General features: G+C 41.0%; 1 protein-coding gene across 10 annotated transcripts in view; it reads right to left on the bottom strand.

The window, feature by feature from the left end:
- Positions 1–19,772, bottom strand: part of LOC126275021 (GATOR complex protein Iml1) — a 520,849-nt gene that overhangs the window by 492,968 nt on the left and 8,109 nt on the right. For all 10 annotated transcript variants that reach the window (XM_049977169.1, XM_049977163.1, XM_049977164.1 and 7 more), the window contains exons 2-4: positions 7,141–7,278; positions 1,690–1,859; positions 1,018–1,143 (exon numbers count right to left, since the gene is read on the bottom strand). In XM_049977169.1, coding sequence (XP_049833126.1) covers positions 1,018–1,143; positions 1,690–1,859; positions 7,141–7,278 — 434 coding nt within the window. The remainder of the gene's footprint in view (positions 1–1,017; positions 1,144–1,689; positions 1,860–7,140; positions 7,279–19,772) is intronic.

The raw sequence follows: 19,772 nt of genomic DNA, 5'->3' as shown, positions 1-19,772 counted from the left end.
TGCAATCACTGCACAGCATTTTATGTGGACATGGCCACCAATCAATTTTCCACCAGAATGAATGGGCATCACCAAACCGTGACCATGAGCAGAGAGCAGAGAGCACAAGATCATTTGACAACATTCTGCTGTGGTAGTCTCTGAAGGCTTCACATATTTCTATCTTGACAGACAAATGCATTTAATTTAGCATCTCTCTATTCATAGTAATATGCTTGGGTTTGTTTGGTTTATGCCTGTTACACAATAGTATCTGTTTCTTTAGAAGTTTCTTTATAGTGACTCTATACTATGAAGAGTCCCTTCCATTATTAACTGTTCTGCTGGGTACATATCTAGATAGAGCACAGTCAACTATTCTTTTAAACTTGGCCTATAGTTCCTCCACATGCTCCTGTCATGTGCTGAGAGTTTTGATTTCCTAACTGAGATATGACGCTACTGCTCTTTTATCTAGTCTACTCGACACTACTTCCTACTTATTTTAGTTGGCCTATGTACTTCATAAATCAGTGCTGCCACAGCTGCCTCATTGTCACTGATACCAGTTTTGATGTTGACAACCTCAAAATGTCAGATTAATTTGCTGCCATTAGACCTAATATTTTTTCAACACAAGTGGGATTCCAAACTTTCTGTTCTAAGCAGTTTCCAGAGAATACATTTAGTAATGCTTCGCACAATGTCTTGTCACACCTACCTCTAACAAAACTGTAATTTTCCCAATTACTTGTTTAATAGTTAAAGCCTTCAGTGATAATTAAAGTATGAATGGGGAATTTATGAACTAGCGAACAGAGGTTTTCTCTAAGGTTATTGGTTACATCAGATGGTGTCATGGTCATCTTTTACAGATTAGGAATTTGCTTCAAAAACTTTGTAAGTATTGATGACAAATTACTGAAATAGGTGCATGACAGAAATCACTTACATTCCACTCCATTCAGTTTATGCTGCTACATTTCATAAAACTACGTTATTATAATATAACATTTTACATGTCTTGATGAAACTTACTTTAGTATCATTTGTAATCACACCGCAGGCTACTCTGTCACCCATTGACCACATTTCATAGACCTGGCATCGAATTGTACCACCACAGAACTCAATTTTCTTGTTCACATACACACATGTATCCACCTAGAAAATATAGTAGAAAAAAGTTATAATGTTAATGTAATACACTTCTCATTGTAACACACATTTTTTCTTTGCCTCTCAACTCCCCAATTCTCAGTCAACAGATATGACAAAACAACAAATATAATACATTCAGAAACACTGTAATGGCAGTCATAGCGAAATTAAAATTGTATAATTAATGTGTTACTCTATAAGTGTTTTGTGAAAAAAGTATTTATGAAACATTTTTCAATCATTACATTACCCATAACACTTTTATGGGGAAAGTTTCCGTTACAAAAAACACTTCAACACTGTTTAGCACACTTGAGTTTAAACTACATGGGTGCACGATAAACAGCACAAAACACATCTCCCATTTTGCTTATTGACATGTAGGAGATGAAGCCAATTATTTCTTTTCCTGGAAAACTAATGGGAAGTGTTTGGAGCTTGTTTCCTCTACTTTAATCATTACTCCATGGACAATGACAAAGAAAAAATGTATAGAAAGTATCCCACAGGAAGCATACTTTAAAGTCTTATTTCTTTCTTTTTCCTTACCAGACTGTTCTTTAGTCTCCACATTTCGCTTCGCCCCAAATACTGGTCTTTGAATGTCAGCTCAACAGAATCCAAAGCTACATCTGCAGGGTTTACTATGTTCACACACACGTCAGCATATGTTCGCAGTTGAAACGCAGTGGCAATACTCTGTTCAACACTTATCGTATCTGAGGAAAAAAATAATTTAAAAAGTCAGTACCTTCCAACAATGTTCCATAATATGCATTTTGGAAAACCAGTAAAATAAAAAAAATTATGCCAAATTATATGATAATAATTTTAGAGCATATTTCTTTCACTTTCTTCATATCCTGAAAATTGAACAAATTTGTCATTAAGGACTTATCATCCTCTCAGATGTTTGAGGACACCCAGCAGCTCTTGTAAAATTAATCAGATGCAAAGGGCAAAATATTACACTGAGAATCTTAGAAAGAACATTTTCAACTGGATCGCTATTACATATTACATGCATTTATTCACAGCTGCATCAGTGCACAGTGTTTTGTTTAAGAGGACACTGTCCTACTGCCAACCACGTACACTCATTCCATGTACATAATAATACTGCACTATCTGCCATGTATTTTTTTTAAATCAAATTCATCTGAGCTATTCACATAATTTACACTATAAGCGCATCACATTTGCAAAGTTTCTGTTCTCTTCTAGTCTGTATTGCTTATCATCCACATTTCACTTCCACATCAGGACTAAAATCCAGAAAAATAGTTTGAGGAAAAGAGTGCCTGACACACAAATTTATATTTGATGGTAACACGTCTAGCTTCTTCAAGCAAGCTTTTCTCAATATTCCCAGTCTGCATTTTATATCCTCTTCTCCTTTACCACCATCATTTACGTATTTTGTTGCCCAAATAGTAAAACTTGTCTAAACCTTTAGTATATCTTTCCTAATCTAATTCCCTCAGGATTGCCGGATGTAATTAGAGAGCATGTGTTTGCCCTTGTTATACTTTTATTCATGTTCCACTTAGCATCCCTTTTCAACATACTACCCACCCAGTCCACTTACCTTCCCGTTCAACTGATCGTCCACGTTCTTTGCCCTCTCGCGACAAAATTACAATGTCATCAGTATATCAATGTTTTCAATTTCTTCTACCCAAATGTTAATTATGCTAAATGTACAGATTTAATAACACTGAGCATAGGCTACAATCTGTCTCACTGCCCTGTACACTACTGCCTCCCATCCACATGCTTCAAGTCTTAGAACTGCAGTCTTGTTTTTGTATAGTTTGTAGATAATTTTTCACTCCCTGTATTTTAACCCTGCTACATTCACAATTTTCAAGAGTGTACTTCAGTCAACGCCGTCAAAAGAGAGAGAGAGAGAGAGAGAGAGAGAGAGAGAGAGAGAGAGAGAGGAGAAGAAGAAGAAAAGAAAGAAAGAAAGAAAAAGAAATGGAAAAGCTGGGATGAGATAACAACAGTAAAACTGGAGAGATTGCGATTCAACACAGAAAAGCCACTTAGTGGCAGACAGTCACATTTAACATACATTTAAAAGTAGATTGTGTTTGTGTGTGTGTGTGTGGGGGGGGGGGGGGGGGGGGAGCTAGTGTTTTTCTATATCTGAGGAAAGAATTTTTCTGATAGCTTCATAGCTTGGTCTACTTTTAAACATACTTAAAATGTGCCTGTCAGCAGCTCAACAGCTCCACTCTGTGGTAAGTAGCAATCCACCCCATTTCATTGCTAAAAGCTTGTCCTAAATCTACAAATGCTATAAATGAAGGTTCCACTTTTTTAAATGCATCTTCTAAGATGATCTTCGGAACCCCTACTGATCTTTCCACAGGTCATCTTCAATAAGCCATTCATTCCTTCTGTAGATTATATTGTGTTAGTATTTTAGAGCATTATTTGCTAACCTTTCGGTTTGATAATACTCAGAACAATCAGTACCTGCTCTGGTTGGCACTGGAATAATTAAATTCTTCTTAAAGTCTGATGGCAGGTCATCTGCCTAACATATCCTGCACACCAGGTGGAACAACTTTGCCATGATTGATTCTCTTACGGACAGAGCAGGCCAGTGTCAGCATTAAATTCTATTGGACTCAAAGCTGCTACAGCCAATGCCAGATTATAATGCCACAAAGGCACAGTGTGGTCAGAAAGCATTCTGTTTAGATTTGCATAATTCAAAACGACATTTTTTTCTCTTCTCTGTTGACATATTAGTAACCACATCACACTGGTCTCATTCGACAAATATCTATGCCTACAGTGATGTACTCAGTTTTTGTACTGAGTGCTTCAGTAATCTCTTTCTTGTTCACTGAAAGAAATGGGTGCACTTGTTTGATATTGCATCTTTTCACTGAAGCCATCATCTTGTGCTACAGATTAAATTCAGTTAAATGTGAAAGTTAATGTGTCAATAAATAGAAGAGTAGATCAATAACAGACCATGCTTCATGTAAGTTAATAGCTCTTGTTTACTGACAAATTAGTTTGAAGCAAGGATTCCTCTAAGAGTCTATTCAAATTCCACATTTATTACAGGTACTGAGTGGTACTTTATTCACTTCAGAAGGCTATAAGTGTACAAAACTGTGTGCAACAGATGATGTGCACCAACAATAAAGTAATACGATTTACAGTTTTGGTTCATCATCTCAAGATATAACTTTTTCTAGCAGTTCTCCCAATCTGCACATGTAAATGGCCCAGGTTACTTAATATAGTGCTCTCTCTCTCTCTCTCTCTCTCTCTCTCTCTCTCTCTCTCTCTCTCTCTCTCTCTCTCATCTGATCTCTGATAGGGCAACAGACTGTTTTCAACCACCAACTGATCAGTCTTTTTTGTTCTCAGTTGGTTTTTTTCAGTTCAATGAAACAACCAAATGAAACTAGTCTCTGTGGCCATGTCTGCTATATGCATGTTTTCACTCACGCACCGAGTTTATGTGGTTTCACTCAATACGAGACAACTGATTGAATCAAGTCTCCACTGGCTGTGGCCGTTACGTGAATGTTTTCGCTCACTGACCAAGTTTGAGTGGTTTCATTCAATGTGAGACAATTGACTGGCATATGTCTCTCTCAACTGCAGCTGCTATATGAATGTTTTCACTCAGTCTCTGGGTTTGGTGATTTCGCTTGTGTGTGTGTGTGTGTGTGTGTGTGTGTGTGTGTGTGTGTGTGTGTGTGTGTGTGGAGGGGGGAGGGTGACAATTGGAGCACGCGTGTGGCACCACCACCACTACAGCCTCCTCCTGCTGTTGCCACAGCAAGCACTGTACCCAGTGCGAAGAGGAATGGTGGTCAGCACAAGTGGAGGATACTGCTGGGACCGGCACTAGTAGCTACCGGCCACCACGCCACTTTCTCACACCAGCTGGCCCTGGCAACAGCACTACCCTGACATGAAGTGAGCAGGACACTCAGAGGCTAGCTACATATATAGGTTTTTTTATATAATTAATTAATGGACATCATCACATCTTTTCAGTAAAATGGAATGCAAACAGTCACAGAAATCTGCCATGTATCCTTTCTTCTTCACATACCTGTAACAGAACTTTCATGCCTGCAACTTTGCACTACCAATGAAGCTTTATTAATTACATGATGTTAATTGCACCTGGAACAGTTTAATGCACAGCAGTTTATATATCAGTTTTAAATGATGAAAATAATAATTAGTCCTCCAATACATAATTAAATGAGTATTTATACTACGTATTTTAACTTTAGCATAACCACTGAGATGTCTTCATGTATATCTGGGATTGCAGCTACCTTCTAGGACTAAATGTAGCCCTAATTTGTATTGTATACCACTGTTTTACTTCACCTAGTAAAAACACTACAGACTGGTTCGCTCAATAGAACAACTGGATAATTCAATCAACTAAACAGTGGTTTCAGCTGAATGAACAAATGAATACATATTTCAACCAACAGAAGAACTAAAGACTGGTTTCACTTGAAAATAAAGAATGAATAACTCAGTCAGTACTCAAAACACTGCCAGATTGTGTCAGCTGTTTCCATTCAGTTGCTCCCAAAGACTGGTTTCACTCTAAAGAATGAATGAATAATTCAACAGATACATAAATCTACAACTGAATGAGTCGATTGTTTTCCAACAACTGACTGAATCGACTGTTTTCATTCGACTGTTTCCAACCCTATTCTTCTCTCTCTCTCTCTCTCTCTCTCTCTCTCTCTCTCTCTTTCTGCTCCTTTCTGAAGTATACACACTGAACAGAGCCCATAAATCAAGAAATGAGCATCTACACTTCAACGAATATCACTGAAGAAGGAATATTAAAAAATTTCAACTGACTTATACAACTAATAATGATATTTTATTTTGTTTAAGTACAGGATTAAATCTAAATTTGTACACTAATGTCAAGATACATGGCAAGCCAATATCCACATATCCCTTCTCAGTCGCAAATTCTTGGAACCTTCGTAAGGTCATCCTTATACATCAATGTATTACAACCTGGAAAAATTGTAAATAGCTTATCAGCTTTAACGGTTAGAAAATTTTTCTGGACAGCATGTCCTATTGTGAAGACTATGTCAAGGTGTGCCCCAGCAATGTTTACACAGAGAAATAAACAGTGTCAATATAAGTCTGTCAAATCTATTGGAACAATATGATGAATACTCTTAGAATTTTTAACACCAATATCTCCTCAAATGAAACACTGCATTATAAACATCAACCAGAATCTAACTGATAACCAATGAAGTGCTAACAGTGCAACTCCCCAAGAATGTACAAAATTCTGTTCACTGCATGTGAAGTGCAATGCACTCTTAGGATTTAGCTGTTTTGGATTCCATAATTGGATTCTTTTGAGGGTTTTGAATCTCACCTAAACTATCAACATTGAATGTTAACAGAAGACACACGGAAAGTGGAGACCAGAATGGACTGAGAAAATATGACAGCTTATAAAGAAATATGATTTATGGCAAACTTAATACACTGAGTTCACAATCTCTTCAAATCCGTCAGACAGAGACTTTATGTGTACTGTTTTCCACTGCTGTTTTAGAGTTTTAAGCAATGGTGCACTGCCATGAGTGTGTAAAAAATTATTCTCATCTTTTACTACAATAATAAAGTTACATGGCTGAAATATTTTGTGCATGTTTATTAGTGTGGTCCTCTTTACTGTTGTATTTTCCACAAAAGTAAATACATGCCTTTGCCTAAATATGAACACTTGCTCTTTATTTCTCCTGTTATATGTTTCAATCTAGGGTGAATAAATCAATCAACAGATGGGAAACCAAAAAAGCAATAATACAAAAATGATGTATGCATTATGTGCATAGGCTGTAGGTATTAGTTATAACAGTTTATACCCAAGGTAACTGCATAAACAATGTCAGAATAATCACATTTGCATTTTCTATTTTTTTATTTTATTTTATTTTTATTTTTACTTACCTTTGCTTTGCATGTCTTCCTTGAATGAAGTAACCTGCAACAACAGGCGGCTGAACTCATCTTCAGGAAGATATATTTCAACTACACTTCCTTGTTTAATGCCTGGAAAATCCTTAGGATTGATAATAAGATCCTCACCTGCCACAAAAATAACAATAATGTACAAATCAAAACGCAATTTTCCAAAGAATGTAAAAAGGAATGAAGAGTAGAAATTGGTGCCACATCAATAACAAGGTCATCAGATATTGAATACAAGTTAAGGCCAGGGAAGGACATCAGCTGTGCCCTTTAAAAACACCATCCCAGCCTTTGCCTTGAGCAGTTTAAGAAAACCACAGAAAATATAACTACAGATGTCCGAAAAGGGATCTGAATCATCATCCTCACAAATATGAGTCAAATGTGATACCACTGCACCACTTCACTTCGGGCAAAGTGTGTAGTGTAGTATAATCATGTTGGATGTGTCTGAGTCAGGAAACATATAGACAGAAATATAATAATGAAAATTCCCTGGCGGAACATAAGTAAGGCAGGAGTGAAGGTAACAGCTCACCTGTGTGTTTCACTAAATCATCAATAGGTTCATAAATAAGCCTAAGACACTCCTGAGCATTTGGAGAAATCATTCTTCACAGTTAACAGAGCGCACACACACACACACACACACACACACACACACACACAGTGACAATCACACACGTCTGCTGAGCTACAGTGTCCTGGCCAACAACATTTTATCAATAGCCAGCTTGACTTGAGTGAAAGGTTGTATTAGCAGGTATGGGAAGCGGAAGAAAGCAGACAGGGAGCAGAAAGAAGAATTGGAAGTAGAGCTGAGATAGATGGGCAGCAAGTGCACAGGGTAGGAAAGTGGCATTGCTGAGCTCACTGTGGTGCATGCAGTAGGAGTCATGGACATTGCACGAAGACATGGAGTAGTGGACTGGAATTTGATATAGAATGGGGGAAGAGGGCAACAACATAGAGAAGAATGAGAATGTACAATGAATGAACTGAGGAGTGGTGTGCAGAGGTGGAGGTGGATGTGGGAAAGGTGCTAGCAGACACTTATTCCAGGAGGCTCATGGAATCAAATGATGTGTTGCAAGGAAAATTTCTACATAGGTAATTTGGAGAAGTTGACATTGGCTGGAAAGGAGGAAGGATTTGGGGGGGGGGGGGTGAATCCAAATGGTAGGATCATGAAGCAGTCACTAAAATCAACAACAACAATATGCTCAGAAGTATGTTAAGTCACGGGGACACCAATACTACTCTTGACCATAGTTTGGCAGTTGCCACTCACTCATGTGGACAGAAGGTTGGCGGCCATACTCACATACATGGTATGCTGCAGTTACAGCATAGCTGGTAAATTATATGACTGCTTTCACAAGTGGCCACACCTCTGCTAGGATGGGATAGGATACGCTTGCCATGGAAAGTGCAGGATGGCTACATTGGACAGGTCTTGCACCTGGGTGTCCATCATAGGTATTACTCAGGCAACAAGAGGTTGAGAGTAGGTGTGGCCTTAGAATACACTAAGATATTTTAGGGATTGGGTGGGATCTGGAATACCACTTTGGAAGGTGAAGGAAGGATTGTTCTCTATCTCCAGATATGATGATAACTAGGTGAAGGTCTTTCAAAGAATATGGGCAAGTGGTTAAATAGGGTGTTGTTGGGTGATGAGAGGGATGCTCCTTTGCAACTGGTTCGCTGAGATGACAAAAGATGTGGAATATCATGTCAAACCTCCTTTTGACTGGTGGTGTGCTGAGACTCGATTAGCATGGACTCAACAAGCCATTGTAAGAATACTGAATACTGAGCCCTCTGTCTCTACAGTTATCCATTATTACAAAAGTGTTGCCAATGCAAGATTTTGTGCATGAACTGAGCCCTTGATTATGTCCCATAAATGTCTGATGGGATTCATGTCAGGCGATCTGGGTGGCCAAATCATTCACTCAAACTGTCCAGAATATGCTCTAAACCAGTTGCGAACAACTGTCGATCCGTAATGTGGCATGTAGTTATTTGGGAACATGCAGTCCATGAATGGTTACAAGTTGCCTCCAGGTAGATGACAACAAACATTTCCAGTCAATATCGATTCAGTTCGATCATAGGACCCAGTCCATTCCATGTAATCATCACAGCCCACACCATTGAAGAGCCACCACCAATTTGCACAGTGCCTTGTTGACAACTTAGGTCCATGGCTTCAAGTGGTCTGCTCCACACTCAAAATCTACCATCAGCTCTTACCAACTGAAACTGGGACATCTGACCAAGCCATAGCTTTCCAGTCATCTAGGGTCCAACCAATATGGTTCCTAGCCCAGGAGAGGCACTGCAGCACCTGCACATTGTTCAAAAGGATATGTTCATCATAAATCCCACATTGACTTCTACCATTATTCAATGCAGAACTGCTTGTCTGTTAGCCCTGACAACTCGACACAAACGGCACTGATCTCGTTGGCCACTGCTTTGTCCATGGTGAGATGTAATGCCTGAAATTTCTCAGCACACTTTACACTGGGGCCCTCAGAATACCAAATTCCTTAACGATTTCCAAACTGGAATGGCCCATGCATTTAGCTCAAACCACCATTCTGCATTCCAAGTCTGTTAATTCCTGTCATGCAGTCATACTCATGTCAGAAATTTTTTCCAGTGAACCATCTGAGTACAAATGATAGCTGCACCAATTCACTTCCCTTTCATACCTTGAGTATACAATACTACCACCATCTGTTTATATGCATATCACTATCCTACGACTTTTGTCACCTCAACGTAAATCTGTTTGTGAACTATTTTTGGAGAGGGGATGGGCGATAATACTTGTCTGTGAAAGCTTTAGTATGCCCTTCGGCATACTGTGCAAAGAATTGTTTATTGCTGCAAATGCACTATACAATTGAGGCCAGATTGTGTGGGAGAGACTTTTATTGTGGAATTGGGGGCAGCTATCAAGGTGCAGGTATAACTGATAATTAATGGGCTTGATGTGGGAAAAGATTCTTATAGAATAATCGGACATGTCTGCTTAAGGTAAACTCCAAACGGCCACACTGCTTGCAACTGATACATTAACATTCACTCGACTGTATGACGAGCAATGGTATAGAAAGTCAGTCACTATGATGTTGATAGCACGCCATACAAGGTGTGCTCCATAAGAGGAGGCAATAATGAAAATTGAAAAGAAGACTGGAAGGATTAAAATTAACACACACACAATTTTCTCACAAGAATTTAAACCATGTGCTATTCTATTGATTCCTAACATAATCTAATCATCAGTTAAATTATCCAATGACAATGAGCTCCCTTGTAGTGCCTTTGGCATTTTCAAGATGAAACAAAATATCTCTCAAATGTCCACACAGGAAAGATTTTTCTGTTAATGCCTCCAGAGAAGAGACAAAAACAGGAGTCTTTTCCTTGCTAACAGTTTCAATTCCTTAACATGTTTTCTGAACCCATTTGTATACTGCTCTAATATGGCATTCATCAGTAGTGGTATCACCACAGTGAAAGAATTAAAATAGTACATCATACAGTTCGATGATCACTGGACTACAAAGGGCTCAGCCACATACACATTAACAACTTCAGCCTAAAAGCTTAGACTAGAGTTCAGATGTTACACACAATTTTAAAAGATTTACCACATTTCTCTAAACTTCAGCTAAAATAGAGGGCAGGACTCCACTTAACATCCCACTGGAATGACTGGTATGAAGTAGACCACTGTTTTTCACCCGCCACAGCTTACTGCACCTTACTGCCAGTCACTTCTACTCACACAGCTGTATGGCTCTCCCACTCACGGTGGGACTCCTTGGTCTCATGCTCATTTCACCAGATTCCCACATCCCATGGTACTCAGCAAAATGGCACATGCCTCCCTTGCTGCTGAACAAGGAGAGGGCCATTCTGTCTGTCATTTTCTCTATTGGAAACATTTGCTGCAATATCTACAGGGCACTATGGGAATTGAAGCAGATGTGACTTTTTTGCTTTGGAGACATTTCATCTGCACTAAATACAATGTATTCAGTGCGAGGGAAAATCCTGAGGACATGACCGGGAAACACAACAGCAATGGGAGCCCCCTTGCTTATAACTATCAGTGTACATGATGTCTACCTAAAAGGATAGCAAACAATGATGTAAGTTATATCTGGAGCGTGTTCCTTCTTAATGTTTATCAAATTTAAAGGTAATTCTGCATCTCTGTAGCAGCCAGGATGGAGATCTGCCAAATCTCAGTGTAGAATTTTAAAATCAACCTCGACATTTTAAAAGCAGTTCCTTCTGGATGGATTCCATTGAGCCTCATTCCTCACTTACTATTACTGAAAAATTATTAGCTCCTACATGTTTGGGTAGTGCTGATTCCACAACTATTGTTCATTTAATGAAAAGCCACTTCAGCTGCTTAATTAGAACTTTATTAATTCCACATGAAGTGTTTCAGCCTGTATACTAGTCCATTATCAAGTGCACCTGAATCTGCCATTGTTAATGCATAATATGGATGTATATATACTTTATGTAGTAGCAAATGGGACACAAAGCTTATATGTGTATAGTACAAGTGCTGAAAGATTAAAAAACTTATGTTGTGCTGTAGAGAAGCAACGTCAATGACAAAAACAGTAAAAGTCAAGTAGATTTAAATAGCTTGCACCCAGTGAGGTTATAATGATAAAACTATACAACCTGAAACATCAAAACTATTACAATGCTTTAGCTTCAGAACAATTATTCTCTCATGTGTTACAAAATTTCAAATTGCATGTTTTCCAAACAAAATGCCAATAGTAATTATTTCAATTTAATGTTGTTGTTGTTGTTGTTGTTGTTGTCTTCAGTCCTGAGACTGGTTTGATGCAGCTCTCCATGCTACTCTATCCTGTGCAAGCTGCTTCATCTCCCAGTACCTACTGCAACCTACATCCTTCTGAATCTGCTTAGTGTATTCATCTCTTGGTCTCCCTCTACGATTTTTACCCTCCATGCTGCCCTCCAATGCTAAATTTGTGATCCCTTGATGCCTCAAAACATGTCCTACCAACCGATCCCTTCTTCTAGTCAAGTTGTGCCACAAACTTCTCTTCTCCCCAATCCTATTCAATACCTCCTCATTAGTTACGTGATCTACCCATCAAATCTTCAGCATTCTTCTGTAGCACCACATTTCGAAAGCTTCTATTCTCTTCTTGTCCAAACTAGTTATCGTCCATGTTTCACTTCCATACATGGCTACACTCCAAACAAATACTTTCACAAACGACTTCCTGATACATAAATCTATATTCGATGTTAACAAATTTCTCTTCTTGAGAAACGCTTTCCTTGCCATTGCCAGTCTACATTTTATATCCTCTCTACTTCGACCATCATCAGTTATTTTACTTCCTAAATAGCAAAACTCCTTTACTACTTTAAGTGTCTCATTTCCTAATCTAAATCCCTCAGCATCACTCGACTTAATTCGACTACATTCCATTATCCTCGTTTTGCTTTTGTTGATGTTCATCTTATATCCTCCTTTCAAGACACTATCCATTCCATTCAACTGCTCTTCCATGTCCCTTGCTGTCTCTGACAGAATTACGTCATCGGCGGACCTTAAAGTTTTTATTTCTTCTCCATGGATTTTAATACCTACTCCAATTTTTTTTTTTTTTTTTTGTTTCATTTGCTGCTTGCTCAATATACAGATTAAATAACATCAGGGAGAGGCTACAACCCAGTCTCACTCCCTTCCCAACCACTGCTTCCCTTTCTTGCCCCTCGACTCTTACATCTGCCATCTGGTTTCTGTACAAATTGTAAATAGCCTTTCGCTCCCTGTATTTTACCCCTGCCACCTTCAGAATTTGAGAGAGAGTATTCCAGTCAACATTGTCAAAACCTTTCTCTAAGTCTACAAATGCTAGAAACGTAGGTTTGCCTTTTCTTAAACTTTATTCTAAGATAAGTCGTAAGGTCAGTATTGCCTCACGTGTTCCAACATTTCGACGGAATCCAAACTGATCCTCCCCGAGGTCTGCATCTACCAGTTTCTCCATTCGTCTGTAAAGAATTCGCGTTAGTATTTTGCAGCCGTGGCTTATTAAACTGATAGTTTGGTAATTTTCACATCTGTCAGCACCTGCTTTCTTTGGGATTTGAATTATTATATTCTTCTTGGAGTCTGAGGGTATTTCGCCTGTCTCATACATCTTGCTCACCAGGTGGTAGAGTTTTGTCATGACTGGCTCTCCCAAGGCCGTCAGTAGTTCTAATGGAATGTTGTCTACTCCGGGGGCCTTGTTTCGACTCAGGTCTTTCAGTGCTCTGTCAAACTCTTCACGCAGTATCTTACCTCCCATTTCGACTTCTACTACATCCTCTTCCATTTCCATCATATTGTCCTCAAGTACATCGCAATTGTATAAACCTTCTATATACTCCTTACACCTTTCTGCCTTCCCTTCTTTGCTTAGAACTGGATTGCCATCTGAGCTCTTGATATTCATACACGTGGTTCCCTTCTCTCCAAAGGTCTCTTTAATTTTCCTGTAGGCAGTATCTATCTTACCCCTAGTGAGATAAGCTTCTACATCCTTACATTTGTCCTCTAGCCATCCCTGCTTAGCCATTTTGCACTTCCTGTCGATCTCATTTTTGAGATGTTTGTATTCCTTTTTGCCTGCTTCATTTACTGCATTTTTATATTTTCTCCTTTCATCAATTAAATTCAATATTTCTTCTGTTACCCACGGATTTCTAGCAACCCTTGTCTTTTTACCTACTTTATCCTCTGCTGCCTTCACTACTTCATCCCTCAGAGCTACCCATTCTTCTTCAACTGTGTTTCTTTCCCCCATTGCTGCCAATTGTTCCCTTATGCTCTCCTTGAAACTCTGTACAACCTCTGATTCTTTCAGCTTATCCAGACCCATGTCCTTAAATTCACACCTTTTTGCAGTTTCTTCAGTTTTAACCTACAGGTCATAACCAATAGATTGTGGTCAGAGTCCACATCTGCCCCTGGAAATGTCCTACAATTTAAAACCAGATTCCTAAATCTCTGTCTTACCATTATATAATCTGATACCTTTTAGTATCTCCAGGATTCTTCCATGTATACAAACTTCTTTTATGATTCTTGAACCAAGTGTTAGCTATGATTAAGTTGTACTCTGTGCAAAATTCTACCAGACGGCTTCCTCTTTCATTTCTTAGCCCCAATCCATAATCACCTACTATGTTTCCTTCTCTCCCTTGTCCTACTGACGATTTCCAGTCACCCATGACTATTAAATTTTCGTCTCCCTTCACTACCTGAATAATTTCTTTTATCTCATCATACATTTCATCAATTTCTTCATCATCTGCAGAGCTAGTTGGCATATAAACTTGTACTACTGTAGTAGGTGTGGGCTTCGTGTCTATCTTGGCCACAATAATACGTCCACTATGTTGTTTGTAGTAGCTTACCCGAACTCCTATTTTTTTATTCATTATTAAACCTACTCCTGCATTACCCCTATTTGATTTTGTATTTATAACCCTGTATTCACCTGACCAAAAGTCTTGTTCCTCCTGCCACCGAACTTCACTAATTCCCACTATATCTAACTTTAACCTATCCATTTCCCTTTTTAAATTTTCTAACCTACCTGCCCGATTAATGGATCTGACATTCCACACTCCGATCCGTAGAATGCCAGTTTTCTTTCTCCTGATAACGACGTCCTCCTGAGTAGTCCCCGACCGGAGATCCGAATGGGGGACTATTTTACCTCCGGAATATTTTACCCAAGAGGACGTCATCATCATTTAATCATACAGTAAAGCTGCATGTCCTCGGGATAAATTACGGCTGTAGTTTCCCCTTGCTTTCAGCCGTTCGCAGTACCAGCACAGCTAGGCCGTTTTGGTTAATGTTGCAAGGCCAGATCAGTCAATCATCCAGACTGTTGCCCCTGCAACTACTGAAAAGGCTGCTGCCCCTCTTCAGGAACCACATGTTTGTCTGGCCTCTCAACAGATACCCCTCCGTTGTGGTTGCACCTATGGTACGGCCATCTGTATTGCTGAGGCACGCAAGTCTCCCCACCAACGGCAAGGTCCATGGTTCATGGGGGGGTTCAATTTAATATAAGTGTAAAATAAGTACAGAGGATGGATGTTCAAGTTGAGCCCGAGATTAAGTCCTCTAATGAGCAAAATTTAAAACACTGAGAACTGCTGAAGGGTATAACGTAGCTTGGACACATTGTCAACTGTTAATATATATACACAAATGTCTAGGCATAGCTTTGAAATTGTGGAATGGCTTTAAAGGAAGTTGTCAAAAACGGGGCAGCAGATACCTAAGAAACTGTTGTTTCTTAATGTGCATTGCTCTTTGGGAGCCTTTTCCTTGGACTTTTTTTTCAGTAGGTGTACATTTCTCAGTCTTCATAAATATCCAAAAAGTATCCCCTTTTCACTGTATGGAGGACTGGGCAATTGTTTTTCGTACTATGTACTGTGTGACAATCTTCCATGAGGTGAGCTGCGAAGGCTGATATATATATATATATATATATATATATATATATGAGGGAAACATTACACATGGGAAAAATATATCTAAAAACAAACATGATGTGACTTACCAAACAAAAGCACTGGCAGGTCGATAGACACACAAACAAACAAAAACACACACACAAAATTCTAGCTTTTGCAACCAACGGTTGCTTCTTCAGGAAATAGGGAAGGAGAGGGAAAGACAAAAGGATGTGGGTTTTAAAGGAGAGGGTAAGGAGTCATTCCAATCCCGGGAGCGGAAAGACTTACCTTAGGGAGAAAAAAGGACAGGTGTACACTTGCGCACACGCACACACACACACACACACACACACACACACACACACACACATCCATCCGCACATACACAGACACAAGCAGACGTTTGTAAGGGCAAGGAGTTCGGGCAGAGATGTCAGTCGAGGCGGAAGTACAGAGGCAAAGAAGTTGTTGAGAGACAGATGAGGTATGAGCAGCTGCAACTTAAAATTAGCTGAGGTTGAGGCCTGGCGGATATCGAGAAGAGAGGATATACTGAAGGGCAAGTTCCCATCTCCGGAGTTCTGACAGGTTGGTGTTAGTGGGAAGTATCCAGATAACTTGGACGGTGTAACACTGAGCCAAGATGTGCTGGCCGTGCACCAAGGCATGTTTAGCCACAGGGTGATCCTCATTAACAACAAACACTGTCTGCCTGTGTTCATTCATGTGAATGGACAGTTTGTTGCTGGTCATTCCCACACAGAAAGCTTCACAGTGTAGGCAGGTCAGTTGCTAAATCACGTGGGTGCTTTCACGGGTGGCTCTGCCTTTGATCGTGTACACCTTCCGGGTTACAGGACTGGAGTAGGTGGTGGTGGTGGGAGGGTGCATGGGACAGGTTTTACACTGGGGGCGGTTACAAGGTTAGGAGCCAGAGGGTAGGGAAGGTGGTTTGGGGATTTCGTAGGGATGAACCAAGAGGTTACGAAGGTTAGATGGACGGTGGAAAGACACTCTTGGTGTTGTGGGGAGGATTTCATGAAGGATGGATCTCATTTCAGGGCAGGATTTGAGGAAGTCGTATCCCTGCTGGAAAGCCACATTCAGAGTCTAATCCAGTCCTGGAAAGTATCCTGTCACAAGTGGGGCACTTCTGTGGTTCTTCTGTGGGAGGTTCTGGGTTTGAGGGGATGAGGAAGTTGCTCTGGTTATTTGCTTCTGTACCAGGTCGGGAGGGCAGTTGCGGGATGTGAAAGCTGTTTTCATGTTGTTGGTGTAATGGATCAAGGATTCCGGACTGGAGCAGATTTGTTTGCCACAAAGACCTAGGCTGTAGGGAAGGGACTGTTTGATGTGGAATGGGTGGCAGCTGTCATAATGGAGGTACTGTTGCTTGTTGGTGGGTCTGATGTGGACGGACGTTTGAAGATGGCCATTGGACAGATGGAGGTCAACGTCAAGGAAAGTGGCATGGGTTTTGGAGTAGGACCAGGTGAATCTGATGGAACCAAAGGAGTTGAGGTTGGAGAGGAAATTCTGGAGTTCTTCTTCACTGTGAGTCCAGATCTATCCTTAATAAAAGTCCTCAATCTTTCCTCTCCCACATCCACACTGGCTGTTCAGAGCATCCTCCTACATGCCAACCGCAATTAGAACAGCATGCCACCCCCCACCTCAAAAAACTATCCAATCTCCTGCTTTCCCACCTCCGGAAAGGCAACTCACTCACACTTCACAAACTTTCCAGCAAACCTCAACCTCCTCTCATTGCACACAAACCCAGTCTCTCCCATCTACTCAATCTCCCACTTCCAGCTCCACTCCCTCCAAAACCTCAAAATTCCAATCAGCACAATCTGGAACCACAAAACCCTAGTTCAGTAGTTAACCTTTCCTCCAAACCTTTCTCCCAATCCGAAACCTCTGTCCTATCCAAAGGGCTCACCTTCAGCCCCTCTCCCAGATTTAACCAAACAGCCCTCGTCAAAGATTTACTGTCCTACACTCGTACTCTCGGCTGAAATATCACTTTGCCACGAAGAGAAATGATCCTAACCCTACTCCTAATGATCCAACTCCCCAAGACACTATTAAAATTGAACCCTGCCTGGAACAGTTCCGTCCTCCGTCACAGTGGGACCCACCTACTCTTCCTCAAAATCACCCTCTCCAAACCTTCCAGGAATTTCTGACTTCCAGCCCTGCCTCTCAATCCTTCTTAAAAAACCTTAATCCTACTCCCAATACCACCACTGCTGAAGCCCAAGCTATCAGTGATCTGAAGGCTGACCGATCCATCATCATTCTTCTGGCAGACAAGGGTTCCACGACCGTGGTACTTGATCGTCGGGAGTATGTGACTCAGGGACTGCGTCAGCTATCAGGCACCGCCACATACAAAGTTTGCCAAGGTAATCCCATTCCTGATGTCCAGGCGGAACTTCAAGGAATCCTCAGAACCTTAGGCCCTCTACAAAAACTTTCACCTGACTCCATCAACCACCTGACCACACCGACACCCCGTACCCCTACCTTCTTCCTAAAAGTCACAAACCCAACCATCCCGGCCACCCCATTGTAGCTGGTTACCAAGCCCCCACAGAACGTATCTCTGCCTACGTAGATCAACACCTTCAACCCATTACATGCAGTCTCCCATCCTTCATCAAGGACACCAACCACTTCCTCGAACGCCTGGAATCCTTACCCAATCTGTTACCCCTGGAAACCATCCTTGTTACCATTGATGCCACTTCCTTATACACAAATACTCCGCACGTCCAGGGCCTCACTGCGATGGAGCACTTCCTTCCACGCTGATCACCTGCCAACCTACCTAAAACCTCTTTCCTCATTACCTTAGCCAGCTTCATCCTGACCCACAACTACTTCACTTTTGAAGGCCAGACATACCAACAATTAAAGGGAACACCCACGGGTGCCACAATAGCCCCTTGGTACACCAACCTATTCATGGGTCGCTTAGAGGAAGCCTTCTTGGTTACCCAAGCCTGCCAACCCAAAGTTTGGTACAGATTTATTGACGACATCTTCATGATATGTACTCACAGTGAAGAACAACTCCTGAATTTCCTCTCCAACCTCAACTCCTTTGGTTCCATCAGATTCACCTGGTCCTACTCCAAAACCCATGCCACTTTCCTTGACGTTGACCTCCATCTGTCCAATGGCCAGCTTCACACGTCCGTCCACATCAAACCCACTAACAAGCAACAGTACCTCCATTATGACAGCTGCCACGCATTCCATATCAAACGGTCCCTTCCCTACAGCCTAGGTCTTTGTGGCAAATAAATCTGCTCCAGTCCGAAATCCTTGAACCATTACACCAACAACATGAAAACAGCTTTCGCATCCCGCAACTGCCCTCCCGACCTAGTACAGAAGCAAATAACCAGAGCCACTTCCTCATCCCCTCAAACCCAGAACCTCCCACAGAAGAACCACAGAAGTGCCCCACTTGTGACAGGATACTTTCCGGGACTGGATCAGACTCTGAATGTGGCTCTCCAGCAGGGATACGACTTCCTCAAATCTTGCCCTGAAATGAGATCCATCCTTCATGAAATCCTCCCCACAACACCAAGAGTGTCTTTCCGCCGTCCACCTAACCTTCGTAACCTCTTAGTTCATCCCTATAAAATCCTCAAACCACCTTCCCTACTCTCTGGCTCCTAACCTTGTAACCGCCCCCGGTGTAAAACCTGTCCCATGCACCCTCCCACCACCACCTACTCCAGTCCTGTAACCCAGAAGGTGTACACGATCAAAGGCAGAGCCACGTGTGAAAGCACCCATGTGATTTACCAACTGACCTGCCTACACTGTGAAGCTTTATATGTGGGAATGACCAGCAACAAACTGTCCATTCGCATGAGTGGACACAGGCAGACAGTGTTTGTTGGTAATGAGGATCACCCTGTGGCTAAACATGCCTTGGTGCACTGCAAGCACATCTTGGCACAGCGTTACACCGTCTGAGTTATCTGGGGCCTCAACCTCCGCTAATTTCAAGTTGCTGCCGCTCATAC

The sequence above is a fragment of the Schistocerca gregaria genome, chromosome 1 (assembly GCF_023897955.1).
Source record: "Schistocerca gregaria isolate iqSchGreg1 chromosome 1, iqSchGreg1.2, whole genome shotgun sequence".
NCBI classification, from domain to species: domain Eukaryota; kingdom Metazoa; phylum Arthropoda; class Insecta; order Orthoptera; family Acrididae; genus Schistocerca; species Schistocerca gregaria.
This window is presented reverse-complemented; position numbering and strand designations above follow the sequence as displayed.